Source organism: Oncorhynchus nerka, linkage group LG22 (genome assembly GCF_034236695.1).
Source record: "Oncorhynchus nerka isolate Pitt River linkage group LG22, Oner_Uvic_2.0, whole genome shotgun sequence".
In the NCBI taxonomy this organism is placed as follows: Eukaryota; Metazoa; Chordata; class Actinopteri; order Salmoniformes; family Salmonidae; genus Oncorhynchus; species Oncorhynchus nerka.
In genome coordinates, this window is record NC_088417.1 from 17,342,698 (window position 1) to 17,368,333 (window position 25,636).

The following is a 25,636-nucleotide window of genomic DNA, read 5'->3' on the forward strand; positions in this document are numbered from 1 at the left end:
TGTGATACCATGTGAGAGCCTTCATGCCCAAAACCCACGCAGTGTGATAAATGCAAAGTATTTGGTCACGTGTATGTAGATGAGCGGGGTATCGTATGCCAGCTGAGCCACATGTTTATTTTACCTTTATTTAACTAGGCAAGTCAGCGAATAATAAATTCTTATTTACAATGACGGCCTTCCCCGGCCAAACCCTAACACGCTGGGCCAATTGTGCGGCACACTATGGGACTCCCAATTACGGCCAGTTGGGATACAGCCTGGAATCAAACCAGGGACTGTAGTGACGCCTCTAGCACTGCGATGCATTTCCTTAGACCACTGCGTCACTCGGGAGGCTTCTGTAATTGCGTTGGTGAATATGCACCCGAATTTCTGAAGTGTCCTGTTCGGGTGAAGGAGACTGAGGCGGTAAGAATATGGACTGTCCAGCATGTCCTATCCGGAGGCGGTGAGAAGAGTGGAATAAATTAGTGAAGTTTAAGAAATAATGGTAATAGGAGCTGAGCATTTTGTTGGGATTTGTGGGATTAAAAAATAAATAATGTTTTTACAGCAGAGGCATTACAAGGAATGCTGTCGATGAATGCTCCATCTTTACATGCACCGGAGCCTGTTTATGGATGGGATTTGAACTGTGACTGAAGGAGTGAGATGTTTTTTTAACATTTTGTATAGCCTCGTGTTCCCACCCCATCCCGCAATGAAATATATTTTGTTTCAATACCCGGTGCAGTAGATGGCGGCAATAGACCTACACCAATAGGTGTATTCTGCCAAACAACCTTAAAAAGAAGAAGAAGAATATGACAGCGCAGCGGTTGTTATGGAGAAGCATTTCCCCGGAGGGCTGGAGAAACATTGGGGAGCTGGCGTTGGGGACAGAAAGCAGCTGATCGGTTTCAGACGGCCTGAGAACACGAGCTCGCGCTTCTGTCAGACTGAATGAACTCCATAGGTAAGCAACATGCTTTGTGTTTCATCGCCAATACATTTGAAAGTCGACATTTGAGCTACGCAAAGCAAACTTTTACCGCGACTGAATGAGGTTAGGTAAGTGAGTTGTGTTAGCAGCCTAGCGATAGCTTGGTTTCCTAATTAATTTGCATGGAAGGCATTACAAAATGGCAATGACGCACAGGTTGGCCACGGAGAGCGAGCGGTATGTTTGATGTAGCAGGTCGTTTATGATAAGCGATGTAGAAACGTTTGCCGATGACCAAGTTTAATTTAGTACGTCAGCTAACCAGCTGCATAGTTTTATGTGACTGGAGGATTAGATTTAGACTTTTGGCTGAACTAGACAGCTACCTAGCTACTTACTGCGTGTAGTGTAACCTGGCACCTAGCATGCTAGTCTCTTACCTGTAGCGTGCTAATTAAATCTGCTAACATCTACCCACAGTGAAACAGATTTTTCATAATGATTCTGCTTGCTTACTATTCAAAGTTTTTAATGTATTGGTCAGTCATCAGACATTTCCTGTTATTTTAGGAGGATAACTTGTTACATGATTGTAGACAGTTGTTAACATGTTCTATTCATGCAACAAGTTACTTGCATTTTTCAGTAGGCTAGCACTGTAAGACTGTTGTTTTGCCAGGTACCAAGTAAATAAGCATAGATAATGTATACATTTTAATGCCTTACTTTAGAATAGAAATTCAAGTCTATTGCATTTATGTATCTTGTCCATGCGTTCTTTTCCAGGTCTGACTGTATGAAATTTTGGTGTATTATATTTGTGTGTCAAGGACCAACAGGATATCAGGCCTAGAATTTATGTTATAAGAATTAAAATGACAATCGCACTTTGCACCTTATGTTGGCTGTCCCTACAGTTAATGTCCGTGCAGCAAACATTTATGATACTGGTCATAGTGGTTCCTATTTCCCTGGATTTGCATAAATTAGCATTTGATTTTGTTTTCATGAAGAAACAGTCTATTGAAAGAGAGGAAGCAGTTCACATTTCTTATTGTACTTTAGAGAGATCTGGCAGACGAGAGGTAGAGGTTACACCTACTGCATGAACTTGAGTAGTGCACACTGCTGCACTCACATGTGTACACTATCAAAGATTCTGGAGATTAACACAATAGTTTAGGCCACATTGCAACATGGTACACACACTGGCCTACGTAAACTTCTGCTCTGTGGCTGACTGGTTTTTGGTTGACTTTAAATCTTGCTAACTCTTTTGAAAGAGGGTCTTGCCACTCTAAGGTCGTTATGTTGTCTGAACAATACAGACTTCATACAGCAAGGAGAGGGAACCATACCTAACCAAACGTCTTATCCAACCATAGGATAAACAATACTAGCTCCGCTTTTCTCTGCCTATCGATGTAGACCTAACTGCTGGGGACAATGTTCAGTTTTCACAAATCTGGCTGTCACTTATCTATCTCTAACTACTGTATAGCCTAATGATAAGACAGTGAGACGGTTGGGCTGATAAGCCTTGAAGGAGTTTATAACTACTGCACCCTGACTTTGACATTTCCTCTTCCTTTTTTGCCACCTACTGAACGAAACCCATTAAAATATTGCCTTTGGGTTTGTCTCCCTCCCTCCCTCCTGCCTTCCCATTCCTCTTTACCTCCTTCACTGTCTTTCCTCCACATCCTCTTGCCTTAATTTCCCTCTGCTCTCCCGTCTGTCTTCCTCCGTCTGTCTTCCCCTGTAGCCTCGGAAGGCTGAGTGATTGTGTCTAACATGGCTAAAGGTCACTCCAGTCCACACATGACAGGACTTCTGAAGTGTCATGTGTTAGTTGCTCATTTAACCATTTTAAAGCTGGGGATGGGGGGGCCTTTAGGAAAATTGACCAGGAGATTAGACAACTGGGCAGTAGTTCAGGTGGCAGGATCATTCCAGAACACCATTGATTCAGCATTGTTAGCCTATATAAAAGCCAGGGATACAATGTACATGGGTTTGGTTCTTCCTGTCCTCTGATGGGACAGGAATGCTATTTAGGCCCAAGCTAAATCTAGCCAACATGTATGGTCAACTACCACTACCAATTGATATGTTGCTGGATTTATCATTATCGCCTATAAGGCTGCTTTAATCAGATTTCAAACTCATTTTTAGATTAAATTTGTCTCCCTAACCAATACTTAGGCCTGTTTGTTACTAAGCCTAGGCCTATGTGGAACACAGGTTCACTGTAATCCCTGTTTTTGGCCTATAAAGTCCCTTTGAATACCTTACTCTATAGGCCTTACTCTGTAACTCATGTATGCACAAATGTGTAAGTCATTTGCCTTTTCTCTTGGGGACTAAACCACACCAAACAAATATGTGTGTGAGTATTCATAGTGAGGGCCAGTCACTGAGTGATTTGTTCCACAGAACCACCGGCCCTCCCTGTCCAGGCTGAGTCATTGACAAGGTGGCTCATGTTAAGTTCCAAGCATTCACCGACCAAACTCAAAGTACACTGATGATACATGAATGCAGATGAGCAAACTAGGCCACCCAGAAGCCTATAAGCTGGTAGTGTGTACTACTGAGGTAGAGAAGAGATTCAGCAACACATGGAGGACAATGGAATCAAATAAAAAGCTTATTTATTTAAAAAAAAGTAGAACCAACGCATGTCCATTTTTGGCCTCCAGGGGTTTTTTCCACTCCTGCCGGTGATACCCAACCTGACGCATTCCTATACTAACTTGAATACTTACTGGGTAGAGTTAGGGAGTGACATGTCAAACTTTCAGTAGGCCTACCTAGTGGCACCCATTTTTAAAAGGTATGATAAACTGTCATCTGCTTGCTGCCAGAAGACAGTTTGTTTTACTATCTGGAAGTATGCCTGGTTGCATATATGAACTGAGATACAGTGGGGCAAAAAAGTATTTAGTCAGCCACCAATTGTGCAAGTTCTCCCACTTAAAAAGATGAGAGGCCTGTCATTTTCATCATAGGTACACTTCAACTATGACAGACAAAATTAGAAAGTAAAATCCAGAAAATCACATTGTAGGATTTTTAATGAATTTATTTGCAAATTATGGTGGAAAATAAGTATTTGGTCAATAACAAAAGTGTATCTCAATACTTTGTTATATACCCTTTGTTGGCAATGACAGAGGTCAAATGTTTTCTGTAAGTCTTCACAAGGTTTTCACACACTGTTGTTGGTATTTTGGCCCATTCCTCCATGCAGATCTCCTCTAGAGCAGTGATGTTTTGGGGCTGTTGCTGGGCAACACGGACTTTCAACTCCCTCCAAAGATTTTCTATGGGGTTGAGATCTGGAGACTGGCTAGGCCACTCCAGGACCTTGAAATGCTTCTTACGAAGCCACTCCTTCGTTGCCCGGGCGGTGTGTTTGGGATCATTGTCATGCTGAAAGACCCAGCCACGCTTCATCTTCAATGCCCTTGCTGATGGAAGGAGGTTTTCACTCAAAATCTCACGATACATGGCCCCGTTCATTCTTTCCTTTACACGGATCAGTCATCCTGGTCCCTTTGCAGAAAAACAGCCCCAAAGCATGATGTTTCCACCCCCATGCTTCACAGTAGGTATGGTGTTCTTTGGATGCAACTCAGCATTCTTTGTCCTCCAAACACGACGAGTTGAGTTTTTACCAAAAAGTTATATTTTGTTTTCATCTGACCATATGACATTCTTCCAATCTTCTTCTGGATCATCCAAATGCTCTCTAGCAAACTTCAGACGGGCATGGACATGTACTGGCTTAAGCAGGGGGACACGTCTGGCACTGCAGGATTTGAGTCCCTGGCGGTGTAGTGCGTTACTCCCGGGGCGGCAGGGTAGCCTAGTGGTTAAAGTGTTGGACTGACAAAGTGAGCTGACAAGGTACAAATCTGTCGTTCTGCCCCTGAACAGACAGTTAGCCTAGGAACAGTGGGTTGTCATTGAAAATAAGAATTTGTTCTTAACTGACTTGCCTAGTTAAATAAAGGTAAAAAAAAAAAAAAAATGGTAGGCTTTGTTACTTTGGTCCCAGCTCTCGGCATGTCATTCACTATCCCGTGTGGTTCTGGGATATTTGCTCACCGTTCTTGTGATCATTTTGACCCCACGGGGTGAGATCTTGCGTGGAGCCCCAGATCGAGGGAGATTATCGGTGGTCTTGTATGTCTTCCATTTCCTAATAATTGCTCCCACAGTTGATTTATTTAAACCAAGCTGCTTACCTATTGCAGATTCAGTCTTCCAAGCCTGGTGCAGGTCTACAATTTTGTTTCTGGTGTCCTTTGACAGCTCTTTGGTCTTGGCCATAGTGGAGTTTGGAGTGTGACTGTTTGAGGTTGTGGACAGGTGTCTTTTCTACTGATAACAAGAAGAGGACAGAGGGACCTCTTAAAGAAGAAGTGACAGGTCTGTGAGAGCCAGAAAGCTTGTTTGTAGGTGAACAAATACTTATTTTCCACCATCATTTGCAAATAAATTCATAAAAAAATCCTACAATGTGATTGTCTGGATTTATTTTCTCATTTTGTCTGTCATAGTTGAAGTGTATCTATGATGAACATTACAGGCCTCATCTTTTTAAGTGGGAGAACTTGCACAATTGGTGGCTGACTAAATACTTTTTTGCCCCACTGTATACCTCATCAAGACCATAAGTGAACATGAAGCTTAGCCTATATAATCACACTTGTTCAATTTCCATGAAACCTACACAAAGTGTCTAATTTCACCCTGGATAGCCAGTAGAATAGTCCTAGATATCAACTGATCAAATCAAATCTGACAAGGATAGGAAGAGATCATGCTCATATTTCTGTGAATATAACAACCTGGTGGCTCATAAGTCATTTTGAAAGGGATAGTTGAAATACATAACAAACCATAGATATGATCTCTCAAGCCTCTCCCGGGGACAGGAAACATGTAGGCACATATCGCTGAACTTTGACCCTGTGTGTACACACAGTCCTTTATAGAGTTAGTTGCAGAGTGAGCTTTTAGGACGGAAGGACATCATTGCTCATCTGTTGTAGTTCAAATGCGACAAATAAAACAAACCAAGTCGCAGCCAGTCAGTCGAACAGCGAGCAAGTCTGAGACAGACAGAACAGTATATTTACAGTACTTTAGCCGAGCAGACAGGCCCACAGGAGATTCAGTTCAATAACAGCCACGGTGTCTTCTAAACTCAGAGAATATTTTAAAAAGCAGTGAGAATGCACTCCTCGCTCTACTCCACCCAGAACCTCCCACCTCTGAACCTCACAGCTTGTTCTTGCCGAAGACTGGCTCCACCCCAACCCTACACAGAAATTACTACCTGCAAGAAAGAGTGTGTGAGGGATGAGTGGCTATTAAAAGTCCCCACACAGCAGTTTTATATCAACATCAAATTATTTCTGGGTAACAGTTAAGAGCTTTACTTCAATAGATTTCCATTAAAATGGGCAAAAATGGCTTTTTAGCTAAAAAATATTTCTCAAGCAAGTATTTTGCCAGGACTGTCTGGGAGTGGTGTTAGTGGGGAAAACTGAAAACAAGTTGTTACTGGCAGAGGGGTTTGGAACTCGTTATTGGTCTATTAGCCAATTTAATGTATGGTGATGTCACCATGGAAACCTGCTGATTTGAAGTTCCTGTGTAGATTGTGTTTTCAACCAGCAACTATCAGGAAATAACACTGAACTAATGTACAGTGGGGCAAAAAAGTATTTAGTCAGCCACCAATTGTGCAAGTTCTCCCACGTAAAAAGATGAGAGGCCTGTAATTTTCATCATAGGTACACTTCAACTATGACAGACAAATGAGAGAAAAAATCCAGAAAATCACATTGTAGGATCTTTTTATGAATTTATTTTCAAATTATGGTGGAAAATAAGTATTTGGTCACCTACAAACAAGCAAGATTTCTGTCTCTCACAGACCTGTAACTTCTTCTTTAAGAGGCTCCTCTGTCCTCCACTCGTTACCTGTATTAATGGCACCTGTTTGAACTTGTTATCAGTATAAAAGACACCTGTCCACAACTTCAAACAGTCACACTCCAAACTCCACTATGGCCAAGACCAAAGAGCTGTCAAAGGACACCAGAAACAAAATTGTAGACCTGCACCAGGCTGGGAAGACTGAATCTGCAATAGGTAAGCAGCTTGGTTTGAAGAAATCAACTGTGGGAGCAATTATTAGGAAATGGAAGACATACAAGACCACCGATAATCTCCCTCGATCTGGGGCTCCACGCAAGATCTCACCCCGTGGGGTCAAAATGATCACAAGAACGGTGAGCAAAAATCCCAGAACCACACGGGGGGACCTAGTGAATGACCTGCAGAGAGCTGGGACCAAAGTAACAAAGCCTACCATCAGTAACACACTACGCCGCCAGGGACTCAAATCCTGCAGTGCCAGACGTGTCCCCCTGCTTAAGCCAGTACATGTCCATGCCTATCTGAAGTTTGCTAGAATGCATTTGGATGATCCAGAAGAAGATTGGCAGAATGTCATATGGTCAGATGAAACCAAAATAGAACTTTTTGGTAAAAACTCAACTCGTTGTGTTTGGAGGACAAAGAATGCTGAGTTGCATCCAAAGAACACCATACCTACTGTGAAGCATGGGGGTGGAAACATCATGCTTTGGGGCTGTTTTTCTGCAAAGGGACCAGGATGACTGATCCGTGTAAAGGAAAGAATGAACGGGGCCATGTATCGTGAGATTTTGAGTGAAAACCTCCTTCCATCAGCAAGGGCATTGAAGATGAAGCGTGGCTGGGTCTTTCAGCATGACAATGATCCCAAACACACCGCCCGGGCAACGAAGGAGTGGCTTCGTAAGAAGCATTTCAAGGTCCTGGAGTGGCCTAGCCAGTCTCCAGATCTCAACCCCATAGAACATCTTTGGAGGGAGATGAAAGTCTGTGTTGCCCAGCAACAGCCCCAAAACATCACTGCTCTAGAGGAGATCTGCATGGAGGAATGGGCCAAAATACCAGCAACAGTGTGTGAAAACCTTGTGAATACTTACAGAAAACATTTGACCTCTGTCATTGCCAACAAAGGGTATATAACAAAGTATTGAGAAACTTTTGTTATTGACCAAATACTTATTTTCCACCATAATTTGCAAATAAATTCATTAAAAATCCTACAATGTGATTTTCTGGATTTTTTCCTCATTTGTCTGTCATAGTTGAAGTGTACCTATGATGAAAATTACAGGCCTCTCATCTTAAGTGGGAGAACTTGCACAATTGGTGGCTGACTAAATACTTTTTTGCCCCACTGTAATGATAACCCCCTTCACCTCTTATCTCCATGTTGATTGACAGCATTACTGGGAGAACTGTCAGCCAAAAACCGTGAGATTAGGCAGGAAGGGGAAGTTAGCGGTTTTGTGATTTAGGCCAACATAACGTGCAAAGATGTAGACATGCAGACACATGCACTTCTGTCATGCTCACACAGATCAGTGTTCACTCTGCAACTGAACAGGCTCGTGACTTTCAGCAGTACAGAGGGGCAAAAAGATGGGTGATGACACACATGCATAGAAAGTTATTAAATCCCTGGTTCACATGGTGTGTGTTCCTAGTGCGAACAGCAAACACAGGAAACCGGTTTTATGAACAAGGTTGTGGGATTGAGGACAAACACATAGACATGAAGACCAGTAGTTCTCATGTCTACATCACTGTTTTCAATGCAAAAAGTTCATTTAAAATATAGGCATACAACTGGTGTGGTGCTGTATTTTGTAAATGCTGATTGCAGTTTTATTTCGGTGGCATTGCGGTTTGTTTTTAAATAGTTTATAGTGCTTTCTTCTGCTCCTGAAGTAAAGTCCCTAAAGGGATTGTGGGGGACATGGCCTCTATCCATTCCTCTTCCAAATCTCCTTAAGTGTCTGTAAAGGATGAGTCTTCTCTCTCCGTGTTCACTGTGGTGGGGAAGTAGGCCTTGAAGGGTTACGCTACTTAATGCTCACTGATTACAAACTGTTCTGTGGTGTGTGGACACTAGACCGCCACAGTTGACTGGTTTACCATGGTGATTTAGCCTATAGCCTGTTAGCCTATGCGTCAGCAGCTGGTTTGTGTGTGTATACGGCTGCTTAGTCAGGGGAGGGGGGGGGCTGGCCCTGGCCTGTATGCTGCAGTAAATATATTTGAATAGGAATACCTGTATGCTGTGTGTTTCATGTGCCCTGACGGGGACACTTTATTAGTGTGTGAGGGTGAGTAAACATTCTGAATCCAAGGAAATCATTACACTGTGGTCTGGGCGCTGACAATGGCCAGGTCATCCTAAATATAGTTTGTGGCCACAGTGACAAAAGTGTCCCTAAAGCAAGTCTACTTATTATGAAGTGTCTTGTCATCTGCAGAGGAGGGTGTCAGGAACAGCTTGTCTTCATACTGCCAGATCTTTGATGTATTGTCCTCGTCCACCCCTCAGGTAGACCTCAGTTTGGTGTTGTTTCCCTGGTCCTGCCAGATCTTTGATGTATTGTCCTCGTCCACCCCTCAGGTAGACCTCAGTTTGGTGTTGTTTCCCTGGTCCTGCCAGATCTTTGATGTATTGTCCTCGTCCACCCCTCAGGTAGACCTCAGTTTGGTGTTGTTTCCCTGGTCCTGCCAGATCTTTGATGTATTGTCCTCGTCCACCCCTCAGGTAGACCTCAGTTTGGTGTTGTTTCCCTGGTCCTGCCAGATCTTTGATGTATTGTCCTCGTCCACCCCTCAGGTAGACCTCAGTTTGGTGTTGTTTCCCTGGTCCTGCCAGATCTTTGATGTATTGTCCTCGTCCACCCCTCAGGTAGACCTCAGTTTGGTGTTGTTTCCTGGTCCTGCCAGATCTTTGATGTATTGTCCTCGTCCACCCCTCAGGTAGACCTCAGTTTGGTGTTGTTTCCCTGGTCCTGCCAGATCTTTGATGTATTGTCCTCGTCCACCCCTCAGGTAGACCTCAGTTTGGTGTTGTTTCCCTGGTCCTGCCAGATCTTTGATGTATTGTCCTCGTCCACCCCTCAGGTAGACCTCAGTTTGGTGTTGTTTCCCTGGTCCTGCCAGATCTTTGATGTATTGTCCTCGTCCACCCCTCAGGTAGACCTCAGTTTGGTGTTGTTTCCCTGGTCCTGCCAGATCTTTGATGTATTGTCCTCGTCCACCCCTCAGGTAGACCTCAGTTTGGTGTTGTTTCCCTGGTCCTGCCTGCTATCTCGGTCTCCCTGAGTGCGTCTAGTTGACCTTCCTCTCAGCGACTCACAGGCCAGGCTAAATAATGGATGAGATGCCTGGAAAGAGCGGCTGGCGTGTATGGCCGAGACGATACCAGTATCGCGATACGACTTAGTATCGTGGCAAGGAAACAAAAAAACAAAGCTGATTTAACGTCTTTAGGAGAACAGCCCTAACATTGGAAACAAACATCATTATGTAGTCATCCAGAGTCACATGTATTTATTTTCTAAACTACAGCACAATATGTTAAATACAGTAGGTTATTAAAGGGACCTTGAGTGAGGTCTGCTTCATGTTTACATTTTTGCCACTGAAAACTATTGTGATACTGGTATCATCACATCTCTACTAATTCATTAATTTAATATGTTATACTGCGTGTGTGAAATTAGTTATGGTTCAGTTTCGAGGCAATTATCAACTGGGCAGGGCAGCAGGCCCTACCAGTCGGGGCGGCAGCAGGGGAAAAGCATTAAAAAAATGACATGTCCTCCTAATACAGAAAATATTGCGAAACTGGTGTGAGATGATACATACCTGGATAAACAGGGAGGACAGCCAGAAGGGCCACTGCTAGCCTAGCACTTAGCACCCAAACAAGTGTCAAGTACTACAACCCAACTAATTACCACCCTACAACATCCCTCCCTGATCCGTCCTCTCACACTAACCAACCACAGAGCGTGCTGTGCTGAAGCCGAGGTGGTGCTGCGCAGGGCAGGCAGGGTGTGTCAATCATTAATGAATGGCGTCCCATCTCCGGTTTCCTCAGGCAGGGAGGGAGAGTGGGACTGGTTCAAGATTGTGTACATTACGGTAACAGTGAACTCTCTCTCTGTCTCCAGGTGTCAGGGGAGGGAGGTAGAATGTTATGTATTCTCAGCAGCACAATGGATCCTTGACACGCCTTGATGCCGGACTCTTCCTGGTTTCTGAAGCACCACCTGCACTGGCCTATTACAGGACTAGAAGACTGACAAGTGATCCAATCCCATGCAGCCCCCACCTCTGACCAACCTCTGCCCTTCCATTCTCTCATACTATTGCACTCTGAATTAAGGTTCTGTGCAGTATTAGTTCAAATGTCTTTATTTTAAAAATGTTTTTACCTCGTTGATATTTTTATTTGTATTTTTTATATACCGGGACCTCACGATACAATACTTAGGTGCCGATATGTATTGTGTTTCTCATGATTCTATAGTTATTGTGATTTGATACTGTGATTTTATTTGCATTTGATGTTCCAAACATATTGCTCACCACATGTCGGCTGCAGAGAGTCTAGAGAAAGCATGATAAAATGAGTTTTGATCATTCATGGAAATAAGTGCTGAGAACATGTTGGCTCATTATTTAAGAAGAAGATGGAGAACAAGTGGTAGGATGGCGAGTACCAGTTAACGCTTCCTAGCAAGAAAATACATTACAAATCAAAAGTGGCGATTTATAATGGAACTATATAGATTTATAATAATTTTTTTAGCGGCGATATGGATTTAAGGACTGAAATATGGTTCAAAGTTATTTTTCTTCACTTTCTACTGCTAAAATCCAGAACCAGATCAGACCAGTGAAACAGGACAACAGAGGGGGGAGGGGGTGGGCATTGGCGTGGCATGGCGGAGCACGGTGAGCTGCTCTGTGAGATGGCCACGATTGGGCGTCTGAGCGCCACGGAGCGCTTGAAGCATGCCCAGAAGCGGCGTGCCCAGCAGCTAAAAGGCTGGGCCCAGATGGACAAGGACATGGCCCGCGGCGCGGGCAAGGCCGGACAGAAAAGCAACAAGAAGGGGCGCACGCGCAGGGTGGTTTTCCCCAACAACATCACTCTGCTGGAGGCTGCAGCCCGCAATGACCTGGAGGAGGGTGAGTCAGTCAGCACACGACTATGGGACGGTTTCAGAAACTGATTTTTAAGCCTAGTCTTGGGTTAAAAAAGCATGCTCAATGGAGAATCTCTTCATTAAAAGTGCTTTTAAATCCAGGATTAGGTTTAGGATAATCCATGTCTGGGAAACGGGCCATAGAGGTTTTATTCTACCAAAGGAATTCCCACTACCCCTTAGAAAAGCCTGTAGTTAACACTCACTGTTTTTCATGGCTGCTGTTCTTCAAAGTAACATGACTAGGTGGCAGGGCAGTTGCACAGCACGACCGCTCTATAAACACAAGTTACACAAGAAATCATTCATGCATATTTTACGTGAGACGCATCACACTTTTAGGCTTATCAGAACGGGCGTTTGGTTTCAATGGTGCTATTGTTAGCACACCTGATTATGGCTAATTATAGCGGAAACTTAAACTTTTGATTGCGTTGCAAGAGCAGAGGTTATCTGAAATTTATACAACAGGTGGGTCAAATCCTGCATTCTGATTGGTTAAAACCACATTCCAGACGATTCCACTGGCTAAAGCTATGACTCTTAACACATTAGTGTTCCATATCACTGTGAAATCCACTGTCTCATCAGCCCAGCCAGAGACAGGCAATGCCTAAAAGTTGATCTCCACTGTAAAACTCATCTAGACATTATTTCCTCTTTTTTTAAGACATGTATATTGTGTGGATTGTTTATTGTTAGATGTTACTGCACTGTTGGCGCTAGGGGCACAAGCGTTTCGCTACACCCGCAATAACATCTGCTAAATATGTGTATGCGACCAATCAAATTTGATTTGAAGACTAGTATTTGGTTTCCAACTGCAGAGATTTGCATAAACCTTGCTGTGTCTCTCGACTCGGTCCTAACAACACCGTTCCAATATCCTCCAAACACCGGCTTCTTGGGCAATATCACTTAACTAAGATTCATAGTGTGACTTACTGGAGTTCTAGTGAATAATGGCAATGTGTTTCTCTGCAGTGAGGGAGCTGCTGAACGGTGGAGTCAGTCCAGATCTGTACAACGAGGACGGACTCACTGCCCTTCACCAGGTACACACACACACACACACACACACACACAGTCCGACGTCTGCCCGCTTGGTCACCCTGTGTGTGTGTTTTATGTTTAGTGTGGTTCTCAACACTGTAAGTACTGTCTGTCTGTGTGTGTGTTTTATGTTTAGTGTGGTTCTCAACACTGTAAGTACTGTCTGTCTGTGTGTGTGTTTTATGTTTAGTGTGGTTCTCAACACTGTAAGGTCTGTCTGTCTGTGTGTGTGTTTTATGTTTAGTGTGGTTCTCAACACTGTAAGTACTGTCTGTGTGTGTGTTTTATGTTTAGTGTGGTTCTCAACACTGTAAGTACTGTCTGTCTGTGTGGGGTGTCGATCTAAAATCACAGTTTATGTAAACACTGTAGAATGTTTTCACACTGCTTCTAGAGCTACACATGTAACTGCTGCTCTGCTTTGGGCTGGCTCTTACATTCCTAGACCGTTGGGAAGGATAGATTGCCCTTCATAGCACTACTGGGATGTTTGGAAACGTCTACCAACACACCAACAAGAAAAGACACTGCTCTCCTTAGAAGTAAAACACACACCCTACATGTTAGCCCCCCCCCCCCCCCACACACACACACACACTGTAAATGTGTAAGAGTGGCACTAGAGAGCACAGTGCTCTCTTTATAGTCATGAAGTATTTCTTCCCTCCAGACAAAATGTCATGTGTTTACTTAGTAAAAGGCTGGAGGCCTGAACCTGTGCAAATTCAGTTTACTCGGCAGTTGACCGTAAACCTGTGTGTGTGTGTTATGCCCGTTGTGTGTGTGTTATGCCCGTTGTGTGTGTTATGCCCGTTGTGCGTGTGTGTGTTATGCCCGTTGGGCGTGTGTGTGTGTGTGATGCGTTATCCCCGTTGGGCGTGTGTGTGTGTGATGCGTTATGCCCGTTGTGTGTGTGTGTGTGTGATGCGTTATGCCCGTTGTGTGTGTGTGTGTGTTATGCCCGTTGTTGTGTGTGTGTGTGTTATGCCCGTTGTGTGTGTGTGTGTTATGCCCGTTGTGTGTGTGTGTGTGTGTGTGTTATGCCCGTTGTGTGTGTGTTATGCCCGTTGTGTGTGTGTTATGCCCGTTGTGTGTGTTATGCCCGTTGTGTGTGTTATGCCCGTTGTGTGTGTTATGCCCATTGTGTGTGTGTGTGTGTTATGCCCATTGTGTGTGTGTATGTGTGTGTTATGCCCGTTTGTGTGTGTGTGTGTGTGCGTTATCCCCGTTGTGTGTGTGTGATGCGTTATGCCCGTTGTGTGTGTGTGTTATGCCCGTTGTGTGTGTGTGTTATGCCCGTTGTGTGTGTGTGTGTGTGTGTGTGTGTGTGTGTTATGCCCGTTGTGTGTGTGTGTGTGTTATGCCCGTTGTGTGTTATGCCCGTTGTGTGTTATGCCCGTTGTGTGTGTTATGCCCGTTGTGTGTGTGTGTGTTATGCCCGTTGTGTGTGTGTGTGTTATGCCCGTTGTGTGTGTGTATGTGTGTGTTATGCCCGTTTGTGTGTGTGTGTGTGTGTGTGTGTGTGCGTTATCCCCGTTGTGTGTGTGTGTGATGCGTTATGCCCGTTGTGTGTGTGTGTTATGCCCGTTGTGTGTGTGTGTGTGTGTTATGCCCGTTGTGTGTGTGTGTGTGTGTGTGTGTGTGTGTGTGTTATGCCCGTTGTGTGTGTGTGTGTGTGTGTGTGTTATGCCCGTTGTGTGTTATGCCCGTTGTGTGTGTTATGCCCGTTGTGTGTGTTATGCCCGTTGTGTGTGTTATGCCCGTTGTGTGTGTTATGCCCGTTGTGTGTGTTATGCCCGTTGTGTGTGTGTGTGTTATGCCCGTTGTGTGTGTGTATGTGTGTGTTATGCCCGTTTGTGTGTGTGTATGTGTGTGTTATGCCCGTTTGTGTGTGTGTGTGTGTGTTATGCCCGTTGTGTGTGTGTATGTGTGTGTTATGCCCGTTTGTGTGTGTGTGTGTGTGTTATGCCCGTGTGTGTGTGTGTGTTATGCCCGTTTGTGTGTGTGTGTGTGTGTTATGCCCGTTGTGTGTGTGTGTTATGCCCGTTGTGTGTGTGTGTGTGTGTGTTATGCCCGTTTGTGTGTGTGTGTGTGTGTTATGCCCGTTGTGTGTGTCTGCGTTCCCCCTGCAGTGCTGCATTGATGACTTTGTGGAGCTGGTACAGTGTCTTTTGGATGCCGGGGCCAGTGTGAACGCCTGTGACAGTGAGCTGTGGACGCCACTTCACGCTGCTGCCACCTGTGGACACACAGACCTGGTGCAGCTCCTCGTGCAGTCGTGAGTCACATAAACACCTCAACACGACACACTAATCTACACAGTTCCAATGTACTGTGCAGAATGCGGAGGGCTTTAAAATGGACAAATAGTTTTGATCCATTCCTCTGGGTGAAGTTCAACCACTTCTTCCCTTTCTTCAGACACTATTGTAGAGTTCAGACATCCTTATCATTTCCAAGTAGGCTGTGATAACGATGTGTGTGCTTCTGGTGTAACGTTCTCCTTGTCTGTGTGCAGTGGAGCAGAGATGCTGGCTGTCAACGCTGATGGCAACATGCCCTATGACCTTTGCGAGGACGAGGCCACTCTGGAGCTGCTTGAGATGGTCATGGCAGAGCAGGGTCAGTAGGGAGACTAAAAACCAACCAGACTCAACCTCTCTTTACATTTCTAACCATACACTCACCCTCTCACCATGGCTACAGCCCTTAGCCACAACCCTGTAACCATAGCTACAGTTGAAGTTGTAAATTTACATACATCTTAGCCAAATACATTTAAACTCAGTTTTTTCACAATTTCTGACATTTAATCCTAGTAAAAATTCCATGTTTTAGGCCAGTTAGGATCCCCATTTATTTGAGCTTTTATTTATTTCATCACATTCCCAGTGGGACAGAAGTTTACATACTAATTGAGTATTTGGTAGCATTGCCTTTAAATTGTTTAACTTGGGTCAAACATTTCGGTTAGCCTTCCACAAGCTTCCCACGATAATTTTGGCCCATTCCTCCTGACAGAGCTGGTGTAACTGAGTCAGTTTGTAGGCCTCCTTGCTCGCACACGCTTTTTCAGTTCTGCCCACAAATTTTCTATAGGATTGAGGTCAGGGCTTTGTGATGGCCACTCCAATACCTTGACTTTGTTGTCCTTAAGCCATTTTGCCACAACTTTGGAAGTATGCTTGTTCATTTGGAAGACCCATTTGCGACCAAGCTTTAACTTCCTGACTGATGTCTTGAGACATTGCTTCAATATATCCACATAATTTTCCATCCTCATGATGCCATCGATTTTTCTTTTGTGAGGTGCAGCAGTTCCTCCAGCAGCAAAGCACCCCCACAACATGATGCTTCCACCCGCGTGCTTCACAGTTGGGATGGTGTTCTTCGGCTTGCAAGCCTCCCCCGTTTGTACAGATGAACGTGGTACCTTCATGCATTTGGAAATTGCTCCCAAAGATTAACCAGACTTGTGGAGGTCTACAATTATTCTTTGCTGATTTTCTTTTGATTTTTCCATGATGTCAAGCAAAGAGGCACGTAGTTTGAAGGTAGGCCATGAAATACATCCACAGGTACACCTCCAATTGACTCAAATGATGTCAATTAGCCTATCAGAAGCTTCTAAAGCCATAACATTTCCCAAGCTGTTTAAGTCACAGTCAACTTAGTGTATGTAAACTTCTGACTCACTGAAATGGTGATACAGTGAATTATAAGAGAAACAATCTGTCTGTAAACAATTGCTGTAAATATTACTTGTCACGCACAAAGTAGATGTCCTAACCGACTTGCCAAAACTATAGTTTGTTAACAAGTGGTTGAAGTGGTTGAAAAACAAATTTTAGTGACTCCAACCTAAGTGTATGTAAACTTCCGACTTCAACTGTACCTGGAAGTTGCAATCCCCTCTGAGCCTTACTGAAACCCAGTCCATGTCAAATCAACAATGGTCTGTGTGGAAGAACTCTGACTTGCTGTGTGTCTGCAGGTATAACCCAGGACCGTATAAACCGGTGTCGTGGGGCTAAGGAGATGAATATGCTCACAGATCTTCGAGTGCTGGTTCAGAATGGAGCGGACCTGAACGCTCAGGATGACAACGGGGCCACGCTGGTGAGACACTCACATTCAAATAGATGTTTTTAATTTTTTTTATTCTTCCCCTCTAATCAGGGACTGATTTTAGATTTGGGCACCAGGTGGGTACAATTCATTATCAGGTAGAACAGAAAACCAGCGGTACTCTGAACCTCGTGGTTTTGGATTTGAATACCCCTGCTGTAACCCTGAAAATATACCTGGCTGGGGAGAAAACATACCTGGCTGGGGAGATTTTCTAGTCCTGTATTATGATCATATCTTCACTTCACCACTGGGATGAAAGGTTGACTAACAATTCCCCTCCAGCTGCACATAGCGGCGGCTAACGGCTACTTGTTGGTGGGGGAGCTGCTACTGGAGCACCGGGCCAAGGTGGAGCAGAAGGACACGGACGGCTGGACACCACTCCACGCCGCCTCCTGCTGGGGACAGGTCAGTATTGTAGCACTCTGAGAACAGCCCCCTTTCTCAACGGTCATGTTATGCTAAATGGCTGGCTCACTGACCTGAACGTACTGGCGTGTCTGTTTCCCTAGATTCTGATGGTGGAGCAGCTGGTGGCTCATGGGGCCAGTCTCAACACCAAGTCTGTCCTGGAAGAGACGCCGTTGGGTAACAACATCACATGTTTACATTTGAGTCATTTAGCAGACGTTCTTAACCAGAGAGACTTCAGATAGCTAGGTGGGACAACCACATATCACAGGCAGAGAAAGTAGACCTTTCCTCAATAACGTAGCTGTCAGTAGTCAGAGCTAGAAGTGGGGGTCAAGTGCTGGTAATTTAGATGATTTTATTTTTTACATCCTGTAGTTAGACTGTGGGGATGTGATGGGCAATGACACAGAACCCTTGTATAGGTTGACTTATTACCTGTTATCTTGATAGATAATAGTCCTCAAATCAAATGTTACACACAGCATCACCATGTATCAAAATGTAAGCCTGAATGGGGAAGGATTCGACAGAAATGTCTTCTGCATTTACCCCTCTGAATCAGAGGGGTGCGGGGAGCTGCCTTAATGGACGTCATCGGCACCCAGGGAGCAGTTGTGGTTGGGGGTTAACTGTATGGGGAGGACATGTCCTGACTCCGTTGTGTTTTCTGTCTGTGGTAGATGTGTGCTGACGAGGAGGTGGGGGTTAACTGTATGGGGAGGACATGTCCTGACTCCGTTGTGTTTTCTGTCTGTGGTAGATGTGTGCTGACGAGGAGGTGGGGGTTAACTGTATGGGGAGGACATGTCCTGACTCCGTTGTGTTTTCTGTCTGTGGTAGATGTGTGCTGACGAGGAGGTGGGGGTTAACTGTATGGGGAGGACATGTCCTGACTCCGTTGTGTTTTCTGTCTGTGGTAGATGTGTGCTGACGAGGAGGTGGGGGTTAACTGTATGGGGAGGACATGTCCTGACTCCGTTGTGTTTTCTGTCTGTGGTAGATGTGTGCTGACGAGGAGGTGGGGGTTAACTGTATGGGGAGGACATGTCCTGACTCTGTTGTGTTTTCTGTCTGTGGTAGATGTGTGCTGATGAGGAGGTGGGGGTTAACTGTATGGGGAGGACATGTCCTGACTCCGTTGTGTTTTCTGTCTGTGGTAGATGTGTGTGCTGACGAGGAGGTGAGAGTCAAGCTGATGGAGCTGAAGCACAAACACGATGCCATCATGAAGAGTCATGACCGACACAAGGGCACCTTGCAGAGACGAGCCTCCAGCACTGGCAGCAGAGGGTGAGGGGGGGTTGAACAATAGAGAGAATTAGTTCAAGGTTTAAAGATGGAAGGTTAAGAGCAGATGAGGGTTTTGTTAAGACACAGGCAAAGCCTCAGCCTCTTGTCAGTTTGTAGCTGTGTCTACAGTGTGTTTGTCGCCCCCTGTCTGAGCAGTAAGGTGGTGCGGCGTGTGAGCGTCAATGAGCGTTCCAGCCTGTACCGGCGGGAGCACCACAAGGAGGCCATGGTGTGGCAGGAGAGAGGCCGGCAGGCCGAGCCGCAGGACGACGACGAGGACAGACAGACGGACAACGAGCTCCACCATCACGTTGCCATGGTGCGTTGTACTGTTACTTCTGTCATAGCAACAACACCAGGACAAACTGCTACCATGTTCAGTCGACATTGAGAATAGAGGATATGATTCAGAGTTGATAGGTGAATGTGTCATATTAATTCTGTTGCTCTGGCTTTCTCAGGCTGCAGGTACCATGTCGAGCCTGGAGAATGAGGAGGGAGCGGAGAGGAAGTCTAGTCTGGGGAACGGTGGGACGCCCCTTGCCCTCTCGGCGTCTGTCCCAGGGGAGCAGTGGAGTAGAGGCCGAAGGGACCACAGTGCCTCCTACCAGCTGAGCCCTGCCTCAGGGTCTGGGGGGGAAAGGGACAACATGACCCTGGAGAAATCCCACCAGACTCTAGCGGACCTGAAACGCCAGCGGGCTGCGGCCAAGCTCAACAAGTACCCCGCCCCACCTCTACTCCCTCCCTCAGAGGAGGAGCCTCCCTCTCCCACCCCTCTGCAGGAGGTGACCCCCTCCCGAGCCGCCCAGGAGACCCCCAGCACAGAGGTGGCATTTCCCAGCACTGTGTACTTCACTCCAGCCAGTGGGGACCCTCCCCTGCTCAAACTACGAGCCCCAGAGGAGGACACGTCCAACAACACCAAGGAGCCCTGCTGTGGAATCATGTAGAGACATACAAACACTCCCAAGCCACAATGTAGAGACACACAAACACTCCCAAGCACCCACTGCCTGACTGGAAATGAGGGGATGTGTAACACTCCTATGTGGCAAACCGATTTCAAGTCAAAACACTACGGTGACCACCAGATATACTTTTTAAGGATTCATTGCAGTTTGATTCATTCTAAGCATATTATTTGGTTCCGTCAATATGCCGTTGAATGTTTGGTCTTAACTCCATTTTAGTAAATGTAGTAGTACATTTTATCTTCTTGCACAGATTTATTTTAAACCCTCCTTCCTGAAAAATGTCAAACATTTAATATATGAGCACTTAACGTAATGTTCCTCATTGCTCCTCTGAGGGTGTGGCCAGAGGGGTCTATTTGGATCTCAGGAGACCTTATGTGGCCACCTGGTGGCTTTTTAGGCTGTGTGTAGAGACTTACAGATACCAGTATTACTCTTGCAATAGCACTGAGTACTTTCCTCTTAAGTCCCTTTTTTCATGTGTGTTTGGGGCAGTTCAATAAGAGTTCTCACACAGGATGTAGCAAGCACATACTATATGAATTGGTCATCTGACTTCAGTGAGTAAGATGTCCCTTTTCTGCTTTGAATAAGCACAAGAGCAGAATGAACCAAACCTGATTATTATGCTTTTTTTCAAGCTGATATTTGGACCAATGAATGATTTTTCCTACTTATGATTGACTGAACATGATTTGAGATGTGCACTGTAACTTGATGTGCACTATTGATTGAAGGGAAGCACGGATTATGATCGAGAGTGAGGCGATTTCCTAAAGTGATTGATACAAAAGGGTACGTGATAGCATTTATTGATCTGACAGTGCATCCTGAAAGTATTCAGACCCCTTGACTTTTTTCCAAATTTTGTTTCATTACAGCCTTATTCTAGTTTTTTTTTTTCTCAATCTACACACAATACCCCATAATGACAAAGCAAATTTATTACAAATAAAAAACATAATTATCACTTTTACACAAGTAATCAGACCCTTTACGCAGTTCTTTTTTTGAAGCACCTTTGGCAGGGATTACAGCTTCGAGTCTTGGGTAAGACGCTACAATGTCATGCTTCAACATAAGGAAGGTATTGGCCAGGTGTTGAGCAGTGCCTGGTTTCCTCCAGATGTGACGCTTGGCTTTCAGGCCAAAAGTTCAATCTTGTTTTCTTTCTTTCCTTTAAGTGCCTTTTGGCAAACTCCAAGCGGGCTGTCATGTGCCTTTTACTAAGGATTGGCTTCCGTCTGGATACTCTACCATAAAGGCCATAATTGGCAGAGTGCTGCAGAGCTGGTTGTCCTTCTGGAAGGTTCTCCCATCTCCATAGAGGAACTCTGGAGCTCTGTCAGAGTGATCATCATCAGGTTCTTGGTCACGTCTTTGACCAAGGCCCTTCTCCCCTTGATTGCTCAGTTTGGCAGGGCGGCCAGCACTACGAAGAGTGTTGGTGGTTCCAAACTTCTTCCATTTTAAGCGTGATTGAGCCCACTGTGTTCTTGGGGACCTTCAACGCTGTGGAAATGTTTTTGTACCCTTCCCAGATTTGTGCCTTGACCCAATCCTGTCTACTGACAATGCATTCGACCTCATGGCTTGATTTTTGCTCTGACATGCACTGTCAACTGTGGGACCTTAGACAGCTGTGTGTGCTTTTCCAAGTCATGTCCAATTAATTGAATTTACCACAGGTAAACTCGAAAAACCTGTTTTCGCTTTGTCATTATGGGGTATTGTGTGTAGATTGACGAGGGAAATGTTTACATAATAAGGCTGTAACAAAATATACAAAGTTAAGGGGTCTGAATTCTTTCCGAATTCACTATTTGTTTTCCAGACACACCAGTCTGTCTGACAGGGTACAGAATTGGGATTGTTTTTGAGAAGTTTATTTTTCTCATTGGTTTAAATTTGTATCACATTTAAGTGTAGACAAGTGCTTATTGCCCTACCTTTCTCCTGATCAGCATTCATCACTGTTATTAAAATGATTTAATGAACAAAAAAATAATCTGTTCAAGTGCACTAAGAAAATTGTACATTTTAATAAGTCTAAGATGCAATTTGTTAACGAGTTGTTGTTTTTTGTTTTTTCCTAAATGATTGTAAGAGATTCTTCTATTTAAATGAAGGTGTTTTTGTCATGATGTTCAATGTTCCTCCTCAGGATGACAACTTTCTCTATTTGAACACTCTGAATAGTGATGTATATGTCGTGCTCAGTGGCTACAGTAGGTTGTCCTTAACCATTCCTTCACAACAAACCTTTCCTTCCTAGAAACCAGGATCTACCTTGTTTTCTATACATTTCTGTCAGGGGCGGCAGGGAAGCCTAGTGGTTAGAGCGTTGTACTAGTAACCGCAAGGTTGCAAGTTCAAACCCCCGAGCTGACAAGGTACAAATCTGTCGTTCTGCCCCTGAACAGTCAGTTAACCCACTGTTCCTAGGCCGTCATTGAAAATAAGAATTTGTTCTTAACTGACTTGCCTGGTTAAATAAAGGTAAAATAAAATAAAAGGTGCTGTGATGACCCCGTCATTTAATTTAGACTATCTTGTTTAACCTCGTCAGTGTGATGGTTTATCAACAGTAAGTGCCTTCTGTAGCACAGGAGGTTTGAGGCACAGGCTCGTGGTAATGGCTGGAGTGGAATGGTATCAATGGTTTCTATGTGTTTGATGGTATTCCATTCGCTCTGTTCCAGCCATTATTATGAGCCGTTCTCACCTCCGCAGCCTCCACTGTTCTGTAGGGTTGGCGAAGTGAAAAATATACCGAACAAAAATATAAATGCAACATGTAAAGTGTTGGTCCCATGTTCATAAAAGATTCCAGAAATAAATGATTCCAGAAATGTTCCATATGCAAGAAAAAAGTGTATTTCTCGCTAAATGTTGTGCACAAATTTGTTTACATCGCTGTTAGTGAGCTTTTCTCCTATGCCAAGATAATCCATCCACCTGACAGGTGTGGCATATCAAGAAGCTGATTAAACGGCATGATCATGACACAGGTGCACCTTGTGCTGGGCACATTTAAAGGATGTCTCAAGTTTGTGGGAATGTGCAATTGGCATGTTGACTGCAGAAAATGACTACCAGAGCTGTTGCCAGAGAATTTCATGTTAATTTCTCTACCATAAGCCACCTCCAACGTTATTTTAGAGAACTTGTTAGTACGTCCAACCGGCCATTTTAATTATTTTTTTGTATGAGACATGGGCTTAAGAATACTTGTGTAGACATTGTCACTTATTTGTATACGTTGGGAGTCAGGTGGACAGTCATGCTTGCTCTCTTAAAGCGGCAATCCTTAACTGAAGTTTTAAGTGTTCTCACTGCCACCGTTTCAGTAACAAGCTGAGGGATGAGGCTGGAGAAATGCAACCACTCTCAAACCATCGACTACGCTATGGATGCAAGGACCATCCGTGATATCAAAATGATCGTTTTAACCACATTTTTTGGGCTATACAGTGGTTCTTTACATTTACTTTGTTTACAAACATTGGAGTAAAACAAGCTTATATTTTGGGTTCTGATGGGGTATGATAGTTGAACTAAGCTCACGAGGAATTTATACATTATATTCTTCAAGAATCAATGGGTACTTATTCATCAGTCCAAAAAATGTATGTAGTAACTAAGGAATGCCTCCAATAGATATACCGTTGAAGTTGGAAGTTTACATACACCTTAGCCAAATAGATTTAAACTCAGTTTTTCACAATTCCTTACATTTAATCCAAGTAAAACAATTCTGTCTTAGTTAGCATCACCACTTTATTTTAAGAATGTGAAATGTCAGAATAATAGTGATTTATTTCAGCTTTTTTTATCATATTCCCAGTGGGACAGAAGTTGACATGCACTCAATTAGTATTTGGTAGCATTGCCTTAAAATTGTTTAACTTGGGTCAAACATTTCGGGTACCTTCCACAAGCTTCTGACAATAAGTTGGGTGAATTTTGGCCCATTACTCCTGATAGAGCTGGTGTAACTGAGTCAGGTTTGTAGGCCTCCTTGCTCGCACATGCTTTTTCAGTTCTGCCCACAAATTTGTCCGGGCTTTGTGATGGCCACTCTAATACCTTGACTTTGTTGTCCTTAAGCCATTTTGCCACAACTTTGGAAGTATGCTTGGGTTCATTGTCCATTTGGAAGACTCATTTGCGACCACACTTTAACTTCCTGTCTGATGTCTTGAGATGTTGCTTCAATATAACCACACAATTTTCCCTCATGATGCCATCTATTTTGTGAAGTGCACCAGTCCCTCCTGCAGCAAAGCACCCCCAAAACATGATGCTGCCACCCCCGTGCTTCACGGTTGGGATGATGTTCTTCGGCTTGCAAGCCTCCGCCTTTTTCCTCCAAAAATAACGATGATAATTTTAGCCAAACAGTTCTATTTTTGTTTCATCAGACCAGAGGACATTTCTACAAAAAGTATGATCTTTGTCCCCATGTGCAGTTGCAAACCGTAGTCTGTCTTTTTATGGCGGTTTTGGAGCAGTGGCTTCTTCCTTGCTGAGCGGCCTTTCAGGTTATGTCGATATAGGAATTGTTTTACTGTGGATATAGATACTTTTGTACCTGTTTCCTCCAGCATCTTCACAAGGTCCTTTGCTGTTGTTCTGGGATTGATTTGCAGTTCTGCACCAAAGTACGTTCATCTCTAGGAGACAGAATGAATCTCCTTCCTGAGCGGTATGACAGCTGCGTGGTCCATGGTGTTTATACTTGCGTACTATTGTTTGATGAACGTGGTACCTTCAGGCATTTGGAAATTGCTCCCAGGGATGAAACAGACTTGTAGAGTCTGCAGTTTTTTTTTTCTGAGGTCTTTGCTGATCTCTTTTAATTTTGCCATGACGTCAAGCAGAGGCACTGAGTTTGAAGATAGGCCTTGAAATACATCCACAGGTACACCTCCAATTGACTCAAATGATGTCAATTAGATTATCAGAATCTTCTAAAGCCATGACATTTTCTGGAAATTTCCAAGCTGTTTAAAGGCACAGTCAACTTAGTGTATGTAAACTTCTGACCCACTGGAATTGTGATACATTGAAATATAAGTTAAATAATATGTAAACAATCCATGTCCCATTTTTGTGTGATTTTGTTGTCAGCACATTCAACTATGTAAAGAAAAAAGTATTTAATAAGAATATTTCATTTATTCAGATCTAGGATGTGTTATTTTAGTGTTCCCTTAATTTTTTTGATTAGTTGTTTTGTGTATATTGTCATGTGTTCAATGTGTTTTTACTACGTGCCCCCAGGGGAGAATAAAGACTGCTCTACTACTGCTCTCAAGCTTGTGTGAGGGAAACCCAGTGAAGAATATACTAAGGGTTTATGACAACCTAGGCCAGAGGTCGGCATTAGGCAGCCTGCAGGCCAAAACCGTTATTTCTTTTGTCTCCCCAAAGTTTTTTGCAAAAAATATTTTTGTTTTTGATTTAAAAAAAGAAGAAGATTATATTAACAATGAATAAAAAATACAAAAAATTATTCAGGAAATCTGTTCCAAGTATTGCCATGAATAACAAAAGAGACTTGATGGTGTCTCAATGTAATCAAGGTATGAAATGATTGTTATGTTCAAGTACAGTCTATTTCTGTATTTAGTTGTGGTCAATTTGCAGTGTACAAATTATTATAATTATGTTCTGGCCCCCGACCA

At 43.9% G+C, this 25,636-nt stretch overlaps 1 protein-coding gene across 1 annotated transcript; it reads left to right on the forward strand.

Annotated features, from left to right (window-relative positions):
* Nucleotides 1–685: 685 nt before the first annotated feature.
* LOC115104917 (protein phosphatase 1 regulatory subunit 16A-like) lies at nucleotides 686–25,260 on the forward strand. Its single transcript, XM_029626327.2, has 11 exons — nucleotides 686–958; nucleotides 11,041–12,064; nucleotides 13,066–13,136; nucleotides 15,267–15,412; nucleotides 15,653–15,756; nucleotides 17,129–17,253; nucleotides 17,548–17,673; nucleotides 17,778–17,853; nucleotides 18,840–18,969; nucleotides 19,126–19,288; nucleotides 19,431–25,260. The coding sequence occupies exons 2-11, from the start codon at nucleotides 11,815–11,817 to the stop codon at nucleotides 19,920–19,922; spliced, it is 1,683 nt and encodes a 560-aa protein (XP_029482187.1). The 5' UTR covers nucleotides 686–958; nucleotides 11,041–11,814; the 3' UTR covers nucleotides 19,923–25,260.
* Nucleotides 25,261–25,636: the final 376 nt, after the last annotated feature.

Bases quoted from the DNA above. Each gene is read 5' to 3' on its own strand.
- LOC115104917 (XM_029626327.2), top strand. From the start codon at position 11,815: ATGGCGGAGCACGGTGAGCTGCTCTGTGAGATGGCCACGATTGGGCGT. The intron at 13,137-15,266 runs GTACACACACAC...TTCCCCCTGCAG, and splicing joins GACTCACTGCCCTTCACCAG to TGCTGCATTGATGACTTTGT. The intron at 15,413-15,652 runs GTGAGTCACATA...GTCTGTGTGCAG, and splicing joins GTGCAGCTCCTCGTGCAGTC to TGGAGCAGAGATGCTGGCTG.